Here is a 14,008-nt window from a genome sequence, read left to right on the forward strand (position 1 = left end):
GACCTTCAAGCAATCGAGATAAATTCATTACAATCCCGAGTTCAATCATTTGAATTATATTGTATGTAAAATTTCCAGTCCGATAATACTAAGATGTTCCCACAAAAAAATAAAGGTTTTATCAATGTTAGCGCATTCGATTGTAAAAGAGATAATACAAAAGATGAGACAAAGAAACACGTAAGAAATAAATACGTGAAAAAAAAGATTGAAGAATTTACTCGGAGTAAAAATAAAAATACAAATGACAAAAAGGTTTTTCCTCCAAAAGATCAATTAGAATGCTCAGATTTTAAGCATTCTCAATTAGAAGAATGCAAACAACAAGAAAGAAAATTATTTGCCACGTTCCCGAAAGATCAAAAGTACGAGATAAATGAGATTCAAAAACCAGTCTTTCAAAATCCTGCGGTAGAGAAATACCTGAATGAGTCAATGAAGAAAACATTGAATAAATATAAGAATCATGATGACAAATGGAAAAACTTAATTGAATGAAACGATAACAAGAAAATTGAGAAGACACAAAATATATATATATTATCTTCGATCGTGATGACGTTTGTTGGTCGTGAGTGAAGATTCACGTCATGAAATATGAATGTAGGTCATTGAGTTACACGATAATCGATAAAAATTAAAATGGAAATTGTTACTTTCGTAGTAAATTGTCAAGTCAAAAGAAAAAATTTCGCGTATATATAAAAGAAATATTCAAATAAAAAAATTGAAAGCGTAATTTTTACAACTTTAATTTAAACATTTAAACATAAAATTTAAACATAAAATGCATTGCGACGATGATGATTCGGTAGTTTGCATTGACAGTCAATCTAAATGGCAAATAATTTTATCCTCGAAAAATTGCACAATCAAAAAACATTTCGAAGGTTGGCAGGTAGGTTGGCATTAAAAGAATGGATTATAAATATATTCACTATAAATTTCCGTGATTTATTTTACTCTATTAGCAACGTCGCTTTATAAAACCGTAGATACATCCAAAAGATGTAAACACCGATGAAAAAAATTTGCAATTGATTTTAACGGTTCCAAAGTTGAAGAGCAATTCACAATATGCGACAGAGACAATAAAAACTGCGGATGCCGAAATCTGTTGCAATCGTGAAGATCTCAAAGAATTGTTAGGAGCGGACAAAGAGAGCGATCAGGAAAACGGAAACATAAGATTGACAGATTATTTAAAATTGATAACAAACGATGAAGCCAGAATAAATCTTCTACTGAAAATTTTAACGAAAGCCTTGGCCGAGCATAAATGCTACGTGATTTACGGCACGTTTCCAGTTCTAAGGAAACCCTTAACGGCTAGAGGTTGGATTGATAAAAAAGCCATCAGGAAAATGATATCAATCCCTCCTAATACATACGAAGGTCGTATTTTTTATATTGATTTATGATCATTATCAATTATCAATTTAAAAGTCAATGCCTTCTTTCTTCAGATGGTTTACAGCAGTTAGAAAAATTACTCCGGATTCCTGCGGATTTTATATGGCATACGAGTAAGAGACCTACTATAAGAACGGACGACAAGACTATCGTGAATAAATTTGCTGGTAGCTATTTTACATCCAAGGTAATTCGATTTATAAATGCATTGCAAAATAAAAAATTTTTAATTAGCAAAATATTTATAGATTGACATGTGTAACAACTTGGAAAAAGCCTATTGGTTTTACGAAGCTGGTGTGTCAAATATACAATTTCCTCGATGCTACAATTTCTATCAAGTAAATACAAAATGAGTCAGGACAGGTGATACAACCAAACAGTTATTCTACAAGCAAAAATAAGTCAAAATGTAGAATTTTTGATGATGATGCGAATATGAAAAGTTTATTCTACATTTTTAAATTTATTTTTGAATGTAAAATAACCTCTTGTATTATTATTCTTGCATATAGAATAACTTCCAGTTGTATCGTTCGTCCTGACCCACTCTCTATTATGTGTATATGTATGTAAATTACAACATTAAAATGTTAATATATACATTACATTACCTTATATTTATTTGAGAATTATTTGAATAGTCAGCACAAATGGAGGAATTTATACAAGATTATTATATCACTGCATGTTTCGGGATTTTAAAATGGTTTATGTTATTTACCAACTTGGTAGGACCGAAGAATACCTGGTCCCCAAATGGAACAATCCCTATAAATATGATTTCGTTCGCCTTAGAACGCTGTGAAGAATATATAAGGTTGTAAGCAATATTATTGATTTGTAAAATTGTATTATAAAAGTACTGGTACGAAATATTTTTAGCATTCAAATACATGAGGACATAGACCATATAAATTGTGACTATACGCCTCCTTCTGTCTGGGATCAATTTTTAGATTGGCATCATGATATACTATACAAGCACGTTTTATTGAAGGAAACCGATGAAGTTGACATAAATGTATGCATAAACATTATAATGCAATTTCTCTTTTTTAACGGCATATACTGATGTGCAACAATTTAAAAGGACAAATATTGTTAAAGAATGCTGGACTTTACAGGAGCTTGTAGCATCAGTGCACAATGTAGTGAAAACAATGATAAAATATCGACCGCAAAATATCATCGACGGTATAAAAAATATATGGATTTTAAAACCAGGTGATGACAGTTTAGGTCGCGGAATTGTTCTAAAAAATTCTTTAGTTGATATCATTGCAAAGGTGAATCAAGCAGCGAAAGAAAATGTCGAGTATGTCGTGCAGAAATACATAGGCACGTATCATGTGCATTTAATGTTAAATATTATAAACTAAAGTAAGTAAAATAAAGTTTTTAAACGATATTCATCACATTTACAATTACAATTTGTAGAGCGACCACTGCTTGTTCATAAAACAAAAATAGACATCAGACAATGGTTTCTAATAACGAGTACACAGCCCCTTGTCGTATGGATGTTCAAGTATATTTATAATTTTTTTTCTTAATTTCTAATTTTTACTGCAGAGAGCTCTTAATAGTTTAAGTTATCTAATCAGGGATATCTTGATACGATTCGCTTCAAAAGATTACACTCTCAGTGATTTTCATGAGTCTATTCACCTGTGCAACACGACGGTACAGTTGAAGTATCGACAGTTACCGAGATGCAATTCTGACTTACCTGAGCAACGTCATTGGAATCTTCAACACTTCAAGAATTATCTCCAGTACTTTTTACATTATCTTTTAAAGAATTTAAAACTATTCAGTCAATCAACTAATTATCAATTTAGATCACGTGATAAAAAATTGGCTTGGGAAAAGATTATTAGGCCGGGAATAAAACAAAATCTGATAGGAGCGCTTCTGGCATCTCAGGATAATATGGTAAATCGTAAAAACAGTTTTCAATTGTATGGCGCTGATTTCGTTGTGGCCGATGATTTTTCGGTGTGGCTGTTAGAAATAAATACAAATCCACGATTGCATCCTCCAAGCAGCGAAGTTACCGCAAAACTCTATCCAGAAGTCATTGAAGATGCAATGAAAAGTATGCTGATTACAGAAATGAAAATATATTTACATATAAAGTTACATTATTATATATACGTTACAATCTTTAGTAATCTTGGATCGGCGTAAAAACAAAAAAGCACCCCAAGGAAAATTCGAATGTATTTACAAGCAACGTAATCCATGTTGCGGCGTGAATATTTTGGGACAAGGTACGAATCTTGGCATTCGTGGCAAAGGTTTATTCGTAACGCCAAAATCATCAATGTAATATACAACTATAATAAGTAACTGTATAAAATAACATTGCTGAAATTCATCTGTCAGAAAATCTATATCGCAAAGAACTGTCTCAATCTCTATCATAATCGGTTAGATATAACGCAAACAATTTCGTATATAAACAAAATGTCATAAATCTCACTATGTACATATATAAAAAAACATTTTTCCTTTTTTTTATATTATATGTTGTCTAACGTATGGTAAATGGAAGAATAATCAAAGAGCAACGATTTATTAAAAACGAGTTTATGTTACAAATAACAATGCTATAAGTATACAATGTCCTGTATAGACAAAATGTTTTTCTTTTTATGGAACAATGCATACACGTTATTACACGGTAGATAGGATTATGTCACGCTTCACGTGTCCACATTCATTACTCACGTACAAAATCATTTTCATCACTTTTGCAACTTTTAAATCGTTATATTACTTCATTTGATTTTTTAAATCGTAAAACGTATATCGTTCCATTTTGCCATTTTGCAGAATATATTTTGCGTCAGATCGAAATAATATACATTATTTAGATAATATATAATCTTAATATAATTGTAAAATAGTTGTCCGGTGTTTACAGTACTTCCAATAAAATCATTGCGAACATTATTATCGTGGAGGTTGTTCATAAAAACAACTGTTTAAAAAAGGGAAATAATGTGAGCGTATCTTCCATTAACAAATTCCATTCGGCCAATTTAACTATATAAACAATCAATTTATTATTGCAACATAATCTAATGTGTGATATATACGATTTATTTTACTGAAATAAAACTGATTTTTATATATCGAAATGATGTATAAAATAATAGAATAGAGGACTTATGATGTACAAATAGCATATGTATAAATCATGGAACACATCTAAACAAGCTAGAATATGCTTATATCAGTAAACGAATTAATTACACACAAAACAAAGTATGATGTACAAAGTGCGATAATTTTACATTACAAATTATATTCGTTCATACTGATATTAGCATAATCTCATGTAACATGAAATCCCATCTGTATCTGTGTTGAAGTCTCACAAGATGAGAACTGATTATTTAATTTTGATGTATGCTAGCATACATCAAAATTAAATAATCAGTTCTCATCTTGTATGACTTCAACAAATATTTGAATACATTAGGGTGAGCTTTGTATCTTATATTACAGCACTTATCTATGTATCTATATAAGTATACTTATATACCTACATAGATATAATTTATAATAACTATTCTCGCGAATCAAGTACGAAAGATGACAAGATTTCGTGTATATATCACATGTAAAACTGCATGAAACAATACAAATACTAAACTTACGTAACCGATTTTAATGTAAAAGATAACTTAGGCCTTGAATTGTTTTTGCCTAAAATCCTCTTTTGCTCCTCTTTAACACGTTTTTCATGTTCCTTTCTCATTTTTTGCCTTTCTTCTTCCATTAACCGTTGTTCTTCAACCATGGCCAACCTTTCCTCAGCCTAATGTTATAAATGCATTTGTTGCATAATAATACTTCACACATACATTTCATAAATTATAATTAATATCGATACAACTACTGACCAATTTCTTCTGAGCCTCCTCTATCTTTCTGTTGTTCTCCTCCATAATCCTCTCTAGTTCCTCGCGCTTCTTCCGCTCTTCCTCCTACAATGACAACAAAATAGGTTTACACAAAGCAATGATGTTGTTGATCACCATCTGTTGTTACATCGTTCGAAATCATAGTGCTGCTATGTCAACAGCCTAGTGTTACACATCCTAAGAACCTTTATGCAGGAAAGTTTGGGATATATAAAATTTAAGTCGAAGTTCGAAAAAAGAATGGCTTAGCACGAGAAATAATCACAGAGAGTGACACAAGATGTGTGTCTAAACAATGTTCTTTTTTTGTGTCAAACGTATTTTTCTTCTGAGAACCCAGCAAACGCTGTTTTTATCTCAGACTGTCCAAAGGTAAATGCAATAATTAAGGATGTTACTTGAATATGAGAAAAGATTAATCTTTTATAAGTTTATACAAATTAGTGTGCATGCAAGAATATATATGAAAAAAATATAATTTTCTTTTTCATAATACCGTTCTGACAAGTGCATAATAAAAACTCAATGTGATAAGTGTATATGTATCTGTTTCTGTGTAATATTATTTGTAACATTATAACTATAGGCGAGATTTCTAAATGAGGTCTGTATATAATAATTCAGAAACTAATAGCCTACAGTACATTTATATGAATGGTTGTTGCCATCTGCCCGACCTGTCGATGGAAATTCGTTGTGTCCCATGGTAATAATGTTTTGCGAATCTATAGAATGAACCCTAACATATGGCTCTCTCTGGTACAAAGTGTCGAAACAAAGAACGATGATAATAAGATCGGTATAAAATGAATTATGAATATATAAATTGGATAATACCTGAATGAAGCTCACGCCACCACGTAGGGGATGCCTTCTTCATCGAGAATCATTCAGCAGTGAGTAAAAAACCGGCATCTTCTGTTGGTAGTCAGTAAGGAAGGTGACCTATATATCGCTAGGTCGTGCTTTGTCGCTATGGGATTCTAATTCTGCCCCCTTAAAGTCTCTATTTTTCCCATTCGAATAAACTTTTTCCCAAACTTGTAGAGATATACATATTCGGTGCAAATCCAATATGCAAAGCGCAATGAGAGTATAATCTCTAACAAATTTGTTATCAGGATTGTTGCCAATCAACGAGCGAGTTGACTTTTTAAAGATGAAAGTAAATGTTGTGCATAAATACAAAAATGTAGCAGCAAATAAAATCCTAATCACGAAATAAAATAAAAAGAAATTTTGTAAACAAAACTATTACAGCTCTCTGATGTGTAAATTACATAACAGAATACTTCACTGTAATTCATTGTTATATTTTTAAGTAATAACTATTAAGTAAAATAAAAAGTTAAACTTAAAAAGTGGAATAATACTGCAGAAATAAATTATTAGGCATTATTGCGTCAATATTGAATTCAAAAGACAATACTTATTCGATTCATAGAGAATATATTCAAAATATTTTTTTCTTAAGCAAGATATAATGATGTAAGAATCATAATCATAAAAAATGATACTTTTACATTTCTATGTATACATCATAGTTTTAATTATATGTATATAATTAAATCAAGAAAATCTAAATTTATAGTGGATTGTAAACTATTCTTATTTATACTATTTGACATATATGTTTTATGCAATATCAATAACGTAATGTTATCACTACAATGATTTAACCGACTAAGAATTGCTCAGGAAAGATATAATATATATTATTACCTTCCTATGATTTCATATAAAAATAACTTTATTTCATACTCAAGAAAAACTTCTCTTGTTCAATAAATTACAAAGTTTGGGATTGTTACTTTTTCAATAATATTTTCTCTTCTGCTCTGTTAAAGATTGTATGATGTGATAATGTGGAGTCACACACGCGAACATTTTTTTAAGCTAGCTCGAGTAAGTATATAAGAAGCCTGATATAGGTAGATTCGCCAACATGCACAACAATTTTAGAAACTGAGTGAACACTGCCGATTCAAAGAAATCAGAGCAGTTTAAGCACAACTTCTAGAATTGTTGACACGAATGTCAATTCAGATATCGTGTGATGAAAAAGGTTATAATGTTGTACAGAGATATATAAATATATATATATATATATACATGGTACAATTTGATCATAAATAACCGATATGCGCCTATGTAGCAGCATTTCTTTCATAATAACATAAAGTACAGCTTCTCAACAACGCGACCTCAGTGGATGCTGAGAAGTTGAAGCAGTGTGGTTTCTCCGCTTAATTTCTTATAATATAATCGCGTACCACAATGCTTCTAGCCCAAACGCTGTGATCATAAATTAAAACTAATAGAGAGAGAGAGAGAGTCGATTTCATAATTTCAATCATACATTTTCCTAAAGACAGTACAATTTGCAAATCTTGTAATTTTAAGCTATAAAAATTTAAATATTGAAAAAGATTTACAAATTGCACTTGATCCGGCCTAACAATTAATACTAATATTTTCTGAATGTTTTCTTTATTTATTACAGATTTGATAGTCTGCGTGTAAACCTTAATATAGTTCCTTCGAAATATTTATATTATAAATAATATTAGTTAAGATTTTAAGCTTTGCAAAAATACATTTCTACGTATGCCTCTCAGTTTCAGAAAAGTTGCTAAAAGAATACTAAAATTTATTTCCTGCTGATCATAACAGCGCTTGGGCTATCACTGACCAATATTTCTATGGATAGATCTTACCTCTCTTCGTTTCTCCTCCTCTCGTAGTTTCGCTTGTCTCCATTCCATTTCCTCCATCATTTGACGCTCCATAGCCCTCTTGGCTTCTTCCACTCGCCTTTGCACCTCTGCATCAATTTCTTCCTTACGTTTCTCAAGCTCCTCTTCTACTCTCTTTTGTACAAGCTCTTCTATACGTTTGGCTGCTTCTTCTTCCACCATCTTTTGTTCCACCTCGCGTTGACGTCTGCAGACAGATAAGCAGCGATCTTCTTCCAGAACACTATTTTGAAATTATTTTCTTGTATAAAGTTAATAGCATGCTAAATTTTAATTAGACTTTAAAAGTTACAACTCTCAGAATCAATTGATAATAATTTAAACAAAACATTTTGTTGAATATAGTAGCGGTAAAAAAAATGTTACAAGATTTGATACTTGCAAATGCATCAAGCATATTCTTTTATTAAAACATATTACAGTAAACTGATAAACTTTAAATAGATAAACCACCACCATGAAATAATTACACATTCTTACCCAACTGAGCTCGTAGTGAAGATTTTGTTCATTAATTCTTTCTTTTTCCTGATAACACAATTATAAAAAAAACAGCGTATAACAAAAATTTAAATTAAGCAAAATAAATATACATGTTCCACTTGATACACACAAGAGAGAGGAAAAGCAATATAAGAGAGAAAAGGAGAAATTAATATATTAATATATTAATTGTTTGTTCTTTTCTTCAATCTTAACACGATTTTCAAGAGGAACATTGTCGACATAATTCAACGAATATACCTTTGCCGCTCCATTTCCGCAAGCCTTTCCACCTCGTCCATCTTTCGATCCCTGTCCCTGTACGAACGTTTCTTGTGACTGACGATGTGCACATCATCTGATACATCCGTACCAGTGCTGGACGACGCGGAATGGGATCGTTTTCTGAACAAATGACCAAACAAGTATTACATTAATTGTTTATTGAACTGAATGTCGCCAAGGAATGTATAAAACAGCAAGAATTTATTACGGCGACAATAAGGCTTGATTTTTCATTTTCTCATTAACTTATATACATTTAGTCTCAATATACATTTAGTCTTAACTTGATGATAATATAAAAATGATATTTTTCTAGCTGTGTTTAATCAATAAACTGATATAACATCCATAGTGAATCATTACATCCTTGTTATCTGCCAATGTTAAACATAGATAACATGTGATATACTGTTTCTTGCTGCATCTTTGCATAATATCAGCAAACAATAAGGATGTAATAATTCTCTGTGGTTGCTATCTTTTTAGAAGATTGAATAACTTTGAGTGTTTTTCAGTAAAAAATAGATAACAGTGAATATTTTCCTTTTCATCGAGAAGACATCGACACAAAGATCATTTTATTCTCGTTGGTATTCAACAAATAACAAAGACTGATACCTGTGTCGATTAAGTTCTCTAAAAAGAGAAGAATCAGTGTTATTTGTTTTTTGCTGGAAAACACCAAAACATCCAAAGTTATTCAATCTCTTCAGACAGCAGTCAGTATTACATCGTGTCATTTGTCTCTTAAGTACTGGAAAGCATTCAAAATTACAAAATGATCAGTTTGGCCACAGGTAAAGAAATACAATTTTTACATCATCAGGTTAAGTTTAATTCTGACGAAAATAAAAATTGGGGTGTAAGACCTAAGATACGCGGACAATCGGCAGATTCGTACAATTATGTTTCCATTTATTTATCTTTCGCTCGCCCGTGAACACATTGTAAACGCACGAAGTGCGACAAGATGGCCGCACACACGGCAGATCGAGAACTTTTGTAATGAGCGGAAACGACGCACTAAGATCATGCGGCGATCCATTCGTCACAGACGACACATACCTGGACTTGGAGCTGCGCTCCTTCGGCTTGTCCGAGTATTTGTTGTTGGAGTGCTTCTCGCGCGACTTGGACCGCTTGCGCGAGTGCTTGCTCTTGTGACGCCGTCTGCTCGGCGATTTTGATCGAGAACGCGACCGGCCCATTTCTCCGAGCTCGATCGTTTTTCCACTATCTGATGCAGCCGCGATTTCGAAAAGAGTCGGGCTAACCGCTTTGGACACGAGATGACGCGAACTCACTGCGCGAGACAAGACGAGCGATATCCAAATATCAAAGCAAACATCCACACACCGTATTCACTGCGCACTTCTCAACTGGCGGCCATCTTTAAATCACAAACCTTCGACCGATGACCAGAGAGAAATCTGAGAAAGGTTATGTCGATCTTTTTCCTGTTATCGTCGAAATCACCCGTACACTATCGCCATTACACTCATTTTCAATTTGAGAACTACGTGACTACATACACTTTCTAACACTATCGATTTAAATCGTATCGTCGAAAGTAGATTCGTGGTTCGTCTCTGAACTAAATCCTCAGGACAGAAGAATGCTGATTATTCATAGGATAGTTTAATGTGTCCTTGAACGAACAAATTTTAATTTCGCATCTCCATACATAAATAAAAATTGTCGAATTTTAATAAACGAAATTGAAAATTCAAATAAGTTAATTTAATGAATTTTGTCTTGTATAATATCTTATAATGTCTTATAAAATTACGAAGTTATATTTCTTTATGCAAATTCAGCCATTCTTTTTCACATTTTTTTTTGAAATATATAATGATCAAAAAATGCTAGATATAATACGAAATATTGTATTTTATGAATCACATAATACGATTACGAGTACGATTAATTATTCATTAAGTACAACGTTTCGTATTACATTTAGCATTCTTCGCAATAAGATTTTAAAAAGTATAATGTGAAAAAAACCGCTCGCGACACGACTACCTGCTTGTATAAATCTCGTAAGGGAACTGCGCCGTAACTATGCGTAACGTAAACATGATGCGCCGCCCGTGCCACCCTGTACCGTCCCCAACTCAAGGTCGCGCGTCAACCGTCTAACTTTTCAAATATTAACGCATAATACGAAGTAAAATAATATTTTCTTTATATTTTTAATGTTCTCCGATTAAAATAATTTCTTATATTAGGTGTAATAAAAAGAAATCCATTATTTTTCCATTCAATTTCATGCAAAACTAATGGATTTCTTTTTACTACACCTAATATGTGTCTAAAAAGTCTTAAGGGCGCGAACCGTTTAATGTGATATCATAATTATATTGTGATACACCGAGGAACATATTTCCCTGATGAAAATAAAAATCAGAGCGTAAGTTGAATGTAATGGGAGAGTAACAGAAGTGTAAATGAAACTTCTAGAAGGCGCGAAAAGCTTTTACGCTTCTTTTACATTTTGATGTTTTGCTTTGTATGGCAATTTTGGCACAATCCTATATTACTTGCATGGTTCTTTTAAACATAATTAATAATTATTCGCGTGAGATATTTTTGATATTCCAATATTATATGTTAATTTTCATAATTCTTTTTAATGATTCATACTTAAATAAAGGTTGATAAAGTACATACATATGTTCTTTTGTATAAAGACATGCAAATGTTCTTAATATTGTGAAATAATTTGTGTTAAAAATAGCTTCGGCTAAAAGTACTAAATATCTTGTTAATCAATTATTTAATTTTTCAATTAATAAAGTAATTTAAGACACTACTACTACTGCAAATTATTCCATGTTTTAGAAATTCTGAAACAATATGTATGTAAAATATTTTATCAACCTTTATTTAAGTATGAATTCTTAAAAAGAACAATAAAAATTGAGACAATGTTAATTCGTTTAAAAGAAGCATGCAAGTAATGTAGAATTGTGCCAAAGATGCCATAAAGCAAAACGCGAAATGTACGGCGATATCCATTTGTCAAAATCATGTAAAATATGAATAATTGAATAAACCGTTGAATATTTTTCATACGCAATAATAGGATGTCTGAACGCGGCGCCCGGCGAAAAGCGAGGGGAAGGGGGGGGAGCGTGCCGGTGGTCGACTACGTCATCACTTCGGCATTCGCTCGGCGACTTCGGAGGGAGGCGGACGTATGGTATGAGTCCGAATATTGCGCATTAATCTACGAAAATTAGATATTCACAAACACGAATTGATAACTAATTACATAAGGCTGCCCAAATAGTAATTGTTGCTCAAAACTAAGGTGTGTACTTAGAGTTATTATATATCTCAATCTTTATTACTCTCTTTGATTCACAAATAAAGATTAATAATAAGTTATACATTCTTTAAATAAAGATAAATGCAAATATTTTTTATATTATGAAATAATATAAAGCAATGTAGACTGAATATAATAATGGGTAATAAATAGAGTTCATATTATACATTTATAGGTATAAATTAGAGATATCTAAGGGCGGTATTCATAATCCGTTCTTATTTCAAGACTGTCTTAAGTAATGTCTTAAAACGCTAATACGGCTCCCTGATTCGTGACTTCTTAAAATTATACTTAAGACGGTCTTGAATATAGCTCTGATGAATACTCGCCTAAGATACGGATGAGTGTGCGTTCGAACGAACTCAAAAAATAAAACATAAATCATATAATAAAGCATCGTGTAATATTCATTGAAGAATATTAAAACGTAACGAATAAATTATTTTACTAATTTAATAGGCATTAACGTTAATATTTCGACACTTAGACGGTTGGCGCGTGACCTTGGAGTGGGGATGGCACGGGGTGACACGGAGCGGCGCGTCATGTTTATGCCTAACTACCGCGCAGTTATTCCTTTACCGAAACTCGTACAAACAGATAACCGTATCACGGCTCCTTTTCACACTACTTTTTGAAATCTTTTTCGCGAAGAATGTTTAATATAATACGAATTGTATTATACTTTATGAATAATTATTCATACTAATCATATTATGTGAATATTCATAAAATACAACATTTCGTATTATATACTTAGCATTTTTTGCGATTATTATATGTTCTAAAAAGAAATGTGAAGAGGAGCGGTATGCGACATGGCTACTTGTCTGTACGAACGGTATCACACGAGTCATAAAAAAGCAATGGTGATACTCTCATGCAGAAAAGTCGCAATTCCTGCTTTCACAATTAATACAGTTTAATAATTTAATTAATTTTTTGTGCACCTTTCGTTACAAAATTCCGTTAAAAAATTAATCGTAACTTTGGAACGATTAATAAAAGAAGAAACATTTCTCTTTTTTATTAATCTCTAGCCTATTTTATTTACTCTAATTATATCTTACAGACATCATCTATGTATAAATAAAAAATTCAGCCCTTTTATCCGCTCTGATTTTATTTCGCAATGATAACGAATTGCAGACGTGTGATGTTCGTTTCTAAAAATTAATCAATTATATAATAATTGCATGGTAATATAGATAATATATTACATTTTTCAGATTATCTTCCCTCTTACGGGACGATACACCTTGACGTGATGAGAGGACTCAGTACCCAGAGGATATTTACACAAAAAGAATGATTCTTCTCAAGTATCTAAAAATTTTCGGATATGTCTGAATGTATATATCTAAACAAATTTTTAGATATTGAGTAAAATCATTCTCTTCGTGTAAAAATCCAACGGGGAAGCTAACGTACCCTCGCCGCCGATTTAAGAATGAACGAACCGCAGCCGGTTCGTCGCGTCGCGCGTTTCGGGAGTGCCGTTCAAGTTATCGGACTCAAGTTATAGTCCGCGCGCGATTACAGTGTACTCGCGAGTGTTTTACGCGAGTGTCCTGTGCGAGAAGATGTCAGTCATATTCTGAGAGGAGGAGGAGGTCTGGGAGAGACATCAGGCACCGGTGGAGCAACCTTGCGGTAAATATTACTTTTTACTTGTGTAAAATTAACCTCTTTTTGCTTGTTTTTAAATCATTTTATTTGACAATGATTTAAAAAAAAAAGATTATTTTTTAATCATTGTTAAATAAATGATTTAAATAATTTTATATTTTATAAAA

At 32.0% G+C, this 14,008-nt stretch overlaps 2 protein-coding genes across 3 annotated transcripts in view; one reads left to right on the forward strand and one right to left on the reverse strand.

Annotated features, from left to right (window-relative positions):
• The window catches only part of LOC108684693 (tubulin glycylase 3A-like), a 10,942-nt gene extending 7,050 nt beyond the window's left edge, over positions 1 to 3,892 (forward strand). The window contains exons 15-22 of the mRNA XM_018189146.1: positions 1,467 to 1,600; positions 2,058 to 2,233; positions 2,299 to 2,437; positions 2,541 to 2,754; positions 2,854 to 2,944; positions 3,021 to 3,191; positions 3,258 to 3,514; positions 3,588 to 3,892. Of these exons, the coding sequence (XP_018044635.1) occupies positions 1,467 to 1,600; positions 2,058 to 2,233; positions 2,299 to 2,437; positions 2,541 to 2,754; positions 2,854 to 2,944; positions 3,021 to 3,191; positions 3,258 to 3,514; positions 3,588 to 3,748 (1,343 nt within the window). The 3' untranslated portion in view covers positions 3,749 to 3,892. The remainder of the gene's footprint in view (positions 1 to 1,466; positions 1,601 to 2,057; positions 2,234 to 2,298; positions 2,438 to 2,540; positions 2,755 to 2,853; positions 2,945 to 3,020; positions 3,192 to 3,257; positions 3,515 to 3,587) is intronic.
• A 375-nt stretch (positions 3,893 to 4,267) lies between these two features.
• LOC108684694 (UPF0430 protein CG31712) lies at positions 4,268 to 10,083 on the reverse strand. Of its 2 annotated transcripts, XM_018189147.1 has the most exons (7): positions 9,941 to 10,083; positions 8,852 to 8,995; positions 8,588 to 8,635; positions 8,069 to 8,294; positions 5,331 to 5,414; positions 5,085 to 5,245; positions 4,268 to 4,467 (listed from the first exon to the last, which is right to left on the reverse strand). In XM_018189147.1, exons 1-7 carry the CDS (start codon positions 10,081 to 10,083, stop codon positions 4,464 to 4,466), a joined length of 810 nt encoding a protein of 269 aa, XP_018044636.1. In that variant the 3' UTR covers positions 4,268 to 4,463. The 2 variants fall into 2 exon arrangements, with proteins under 2 accessions (XP_018044636.1, XP_018044637.1); XM_018189148.1 differs by lacking the exons at positions 4,268 to 4,467; positions 8,588 to 8,635 and having other exon boundaries at positions 5,081 to 5,245.
• Between the last annotated feature and the right edge of the window lie 3,925 nt (positions 10,084 to 14,008).

Source organism: Atta colombica, unplaced genomic scaffold, assembly GCF_001594045.1.
Source record: "Atta colombica isolate Treedump-2 unplaced genomic scaffold, Acol1.0 scaffold137, whole genome shotgun sequence".
NCBI classification, from domain to species: domain Eukaryota; kingdom Metazoa; phylum Arthropoda; class Insecta; order Hymenoptera; family Formicidae; genus Atta; species Atta colombica.

Bases quoted from the DNA above. Each gene is read 5' to 3' on its own strand.
- LOC108684694 (XM_018189147.1), bottom strand. From the start codon at position 10,083: ATGGGCCGGTCGCGTTCTCGATCAAAATCGCCGAGCAGACGGCGTCAC. The intron at 8,996-9,940 runs GTATGTGTCGTC...TCATTTGTTCAG, and splicing joins GAGCGCAGCTCCAAGTCCAG to AAAACGATCCCATTCCGCGT. The intron at 5,246-5,330 runs GTCAGTAGTTGT...TTATAACATTAG, and splicing joins AGGAGGCTCAGAAGAAATTG to GCTGAGGAAAGGTTGGCCAT.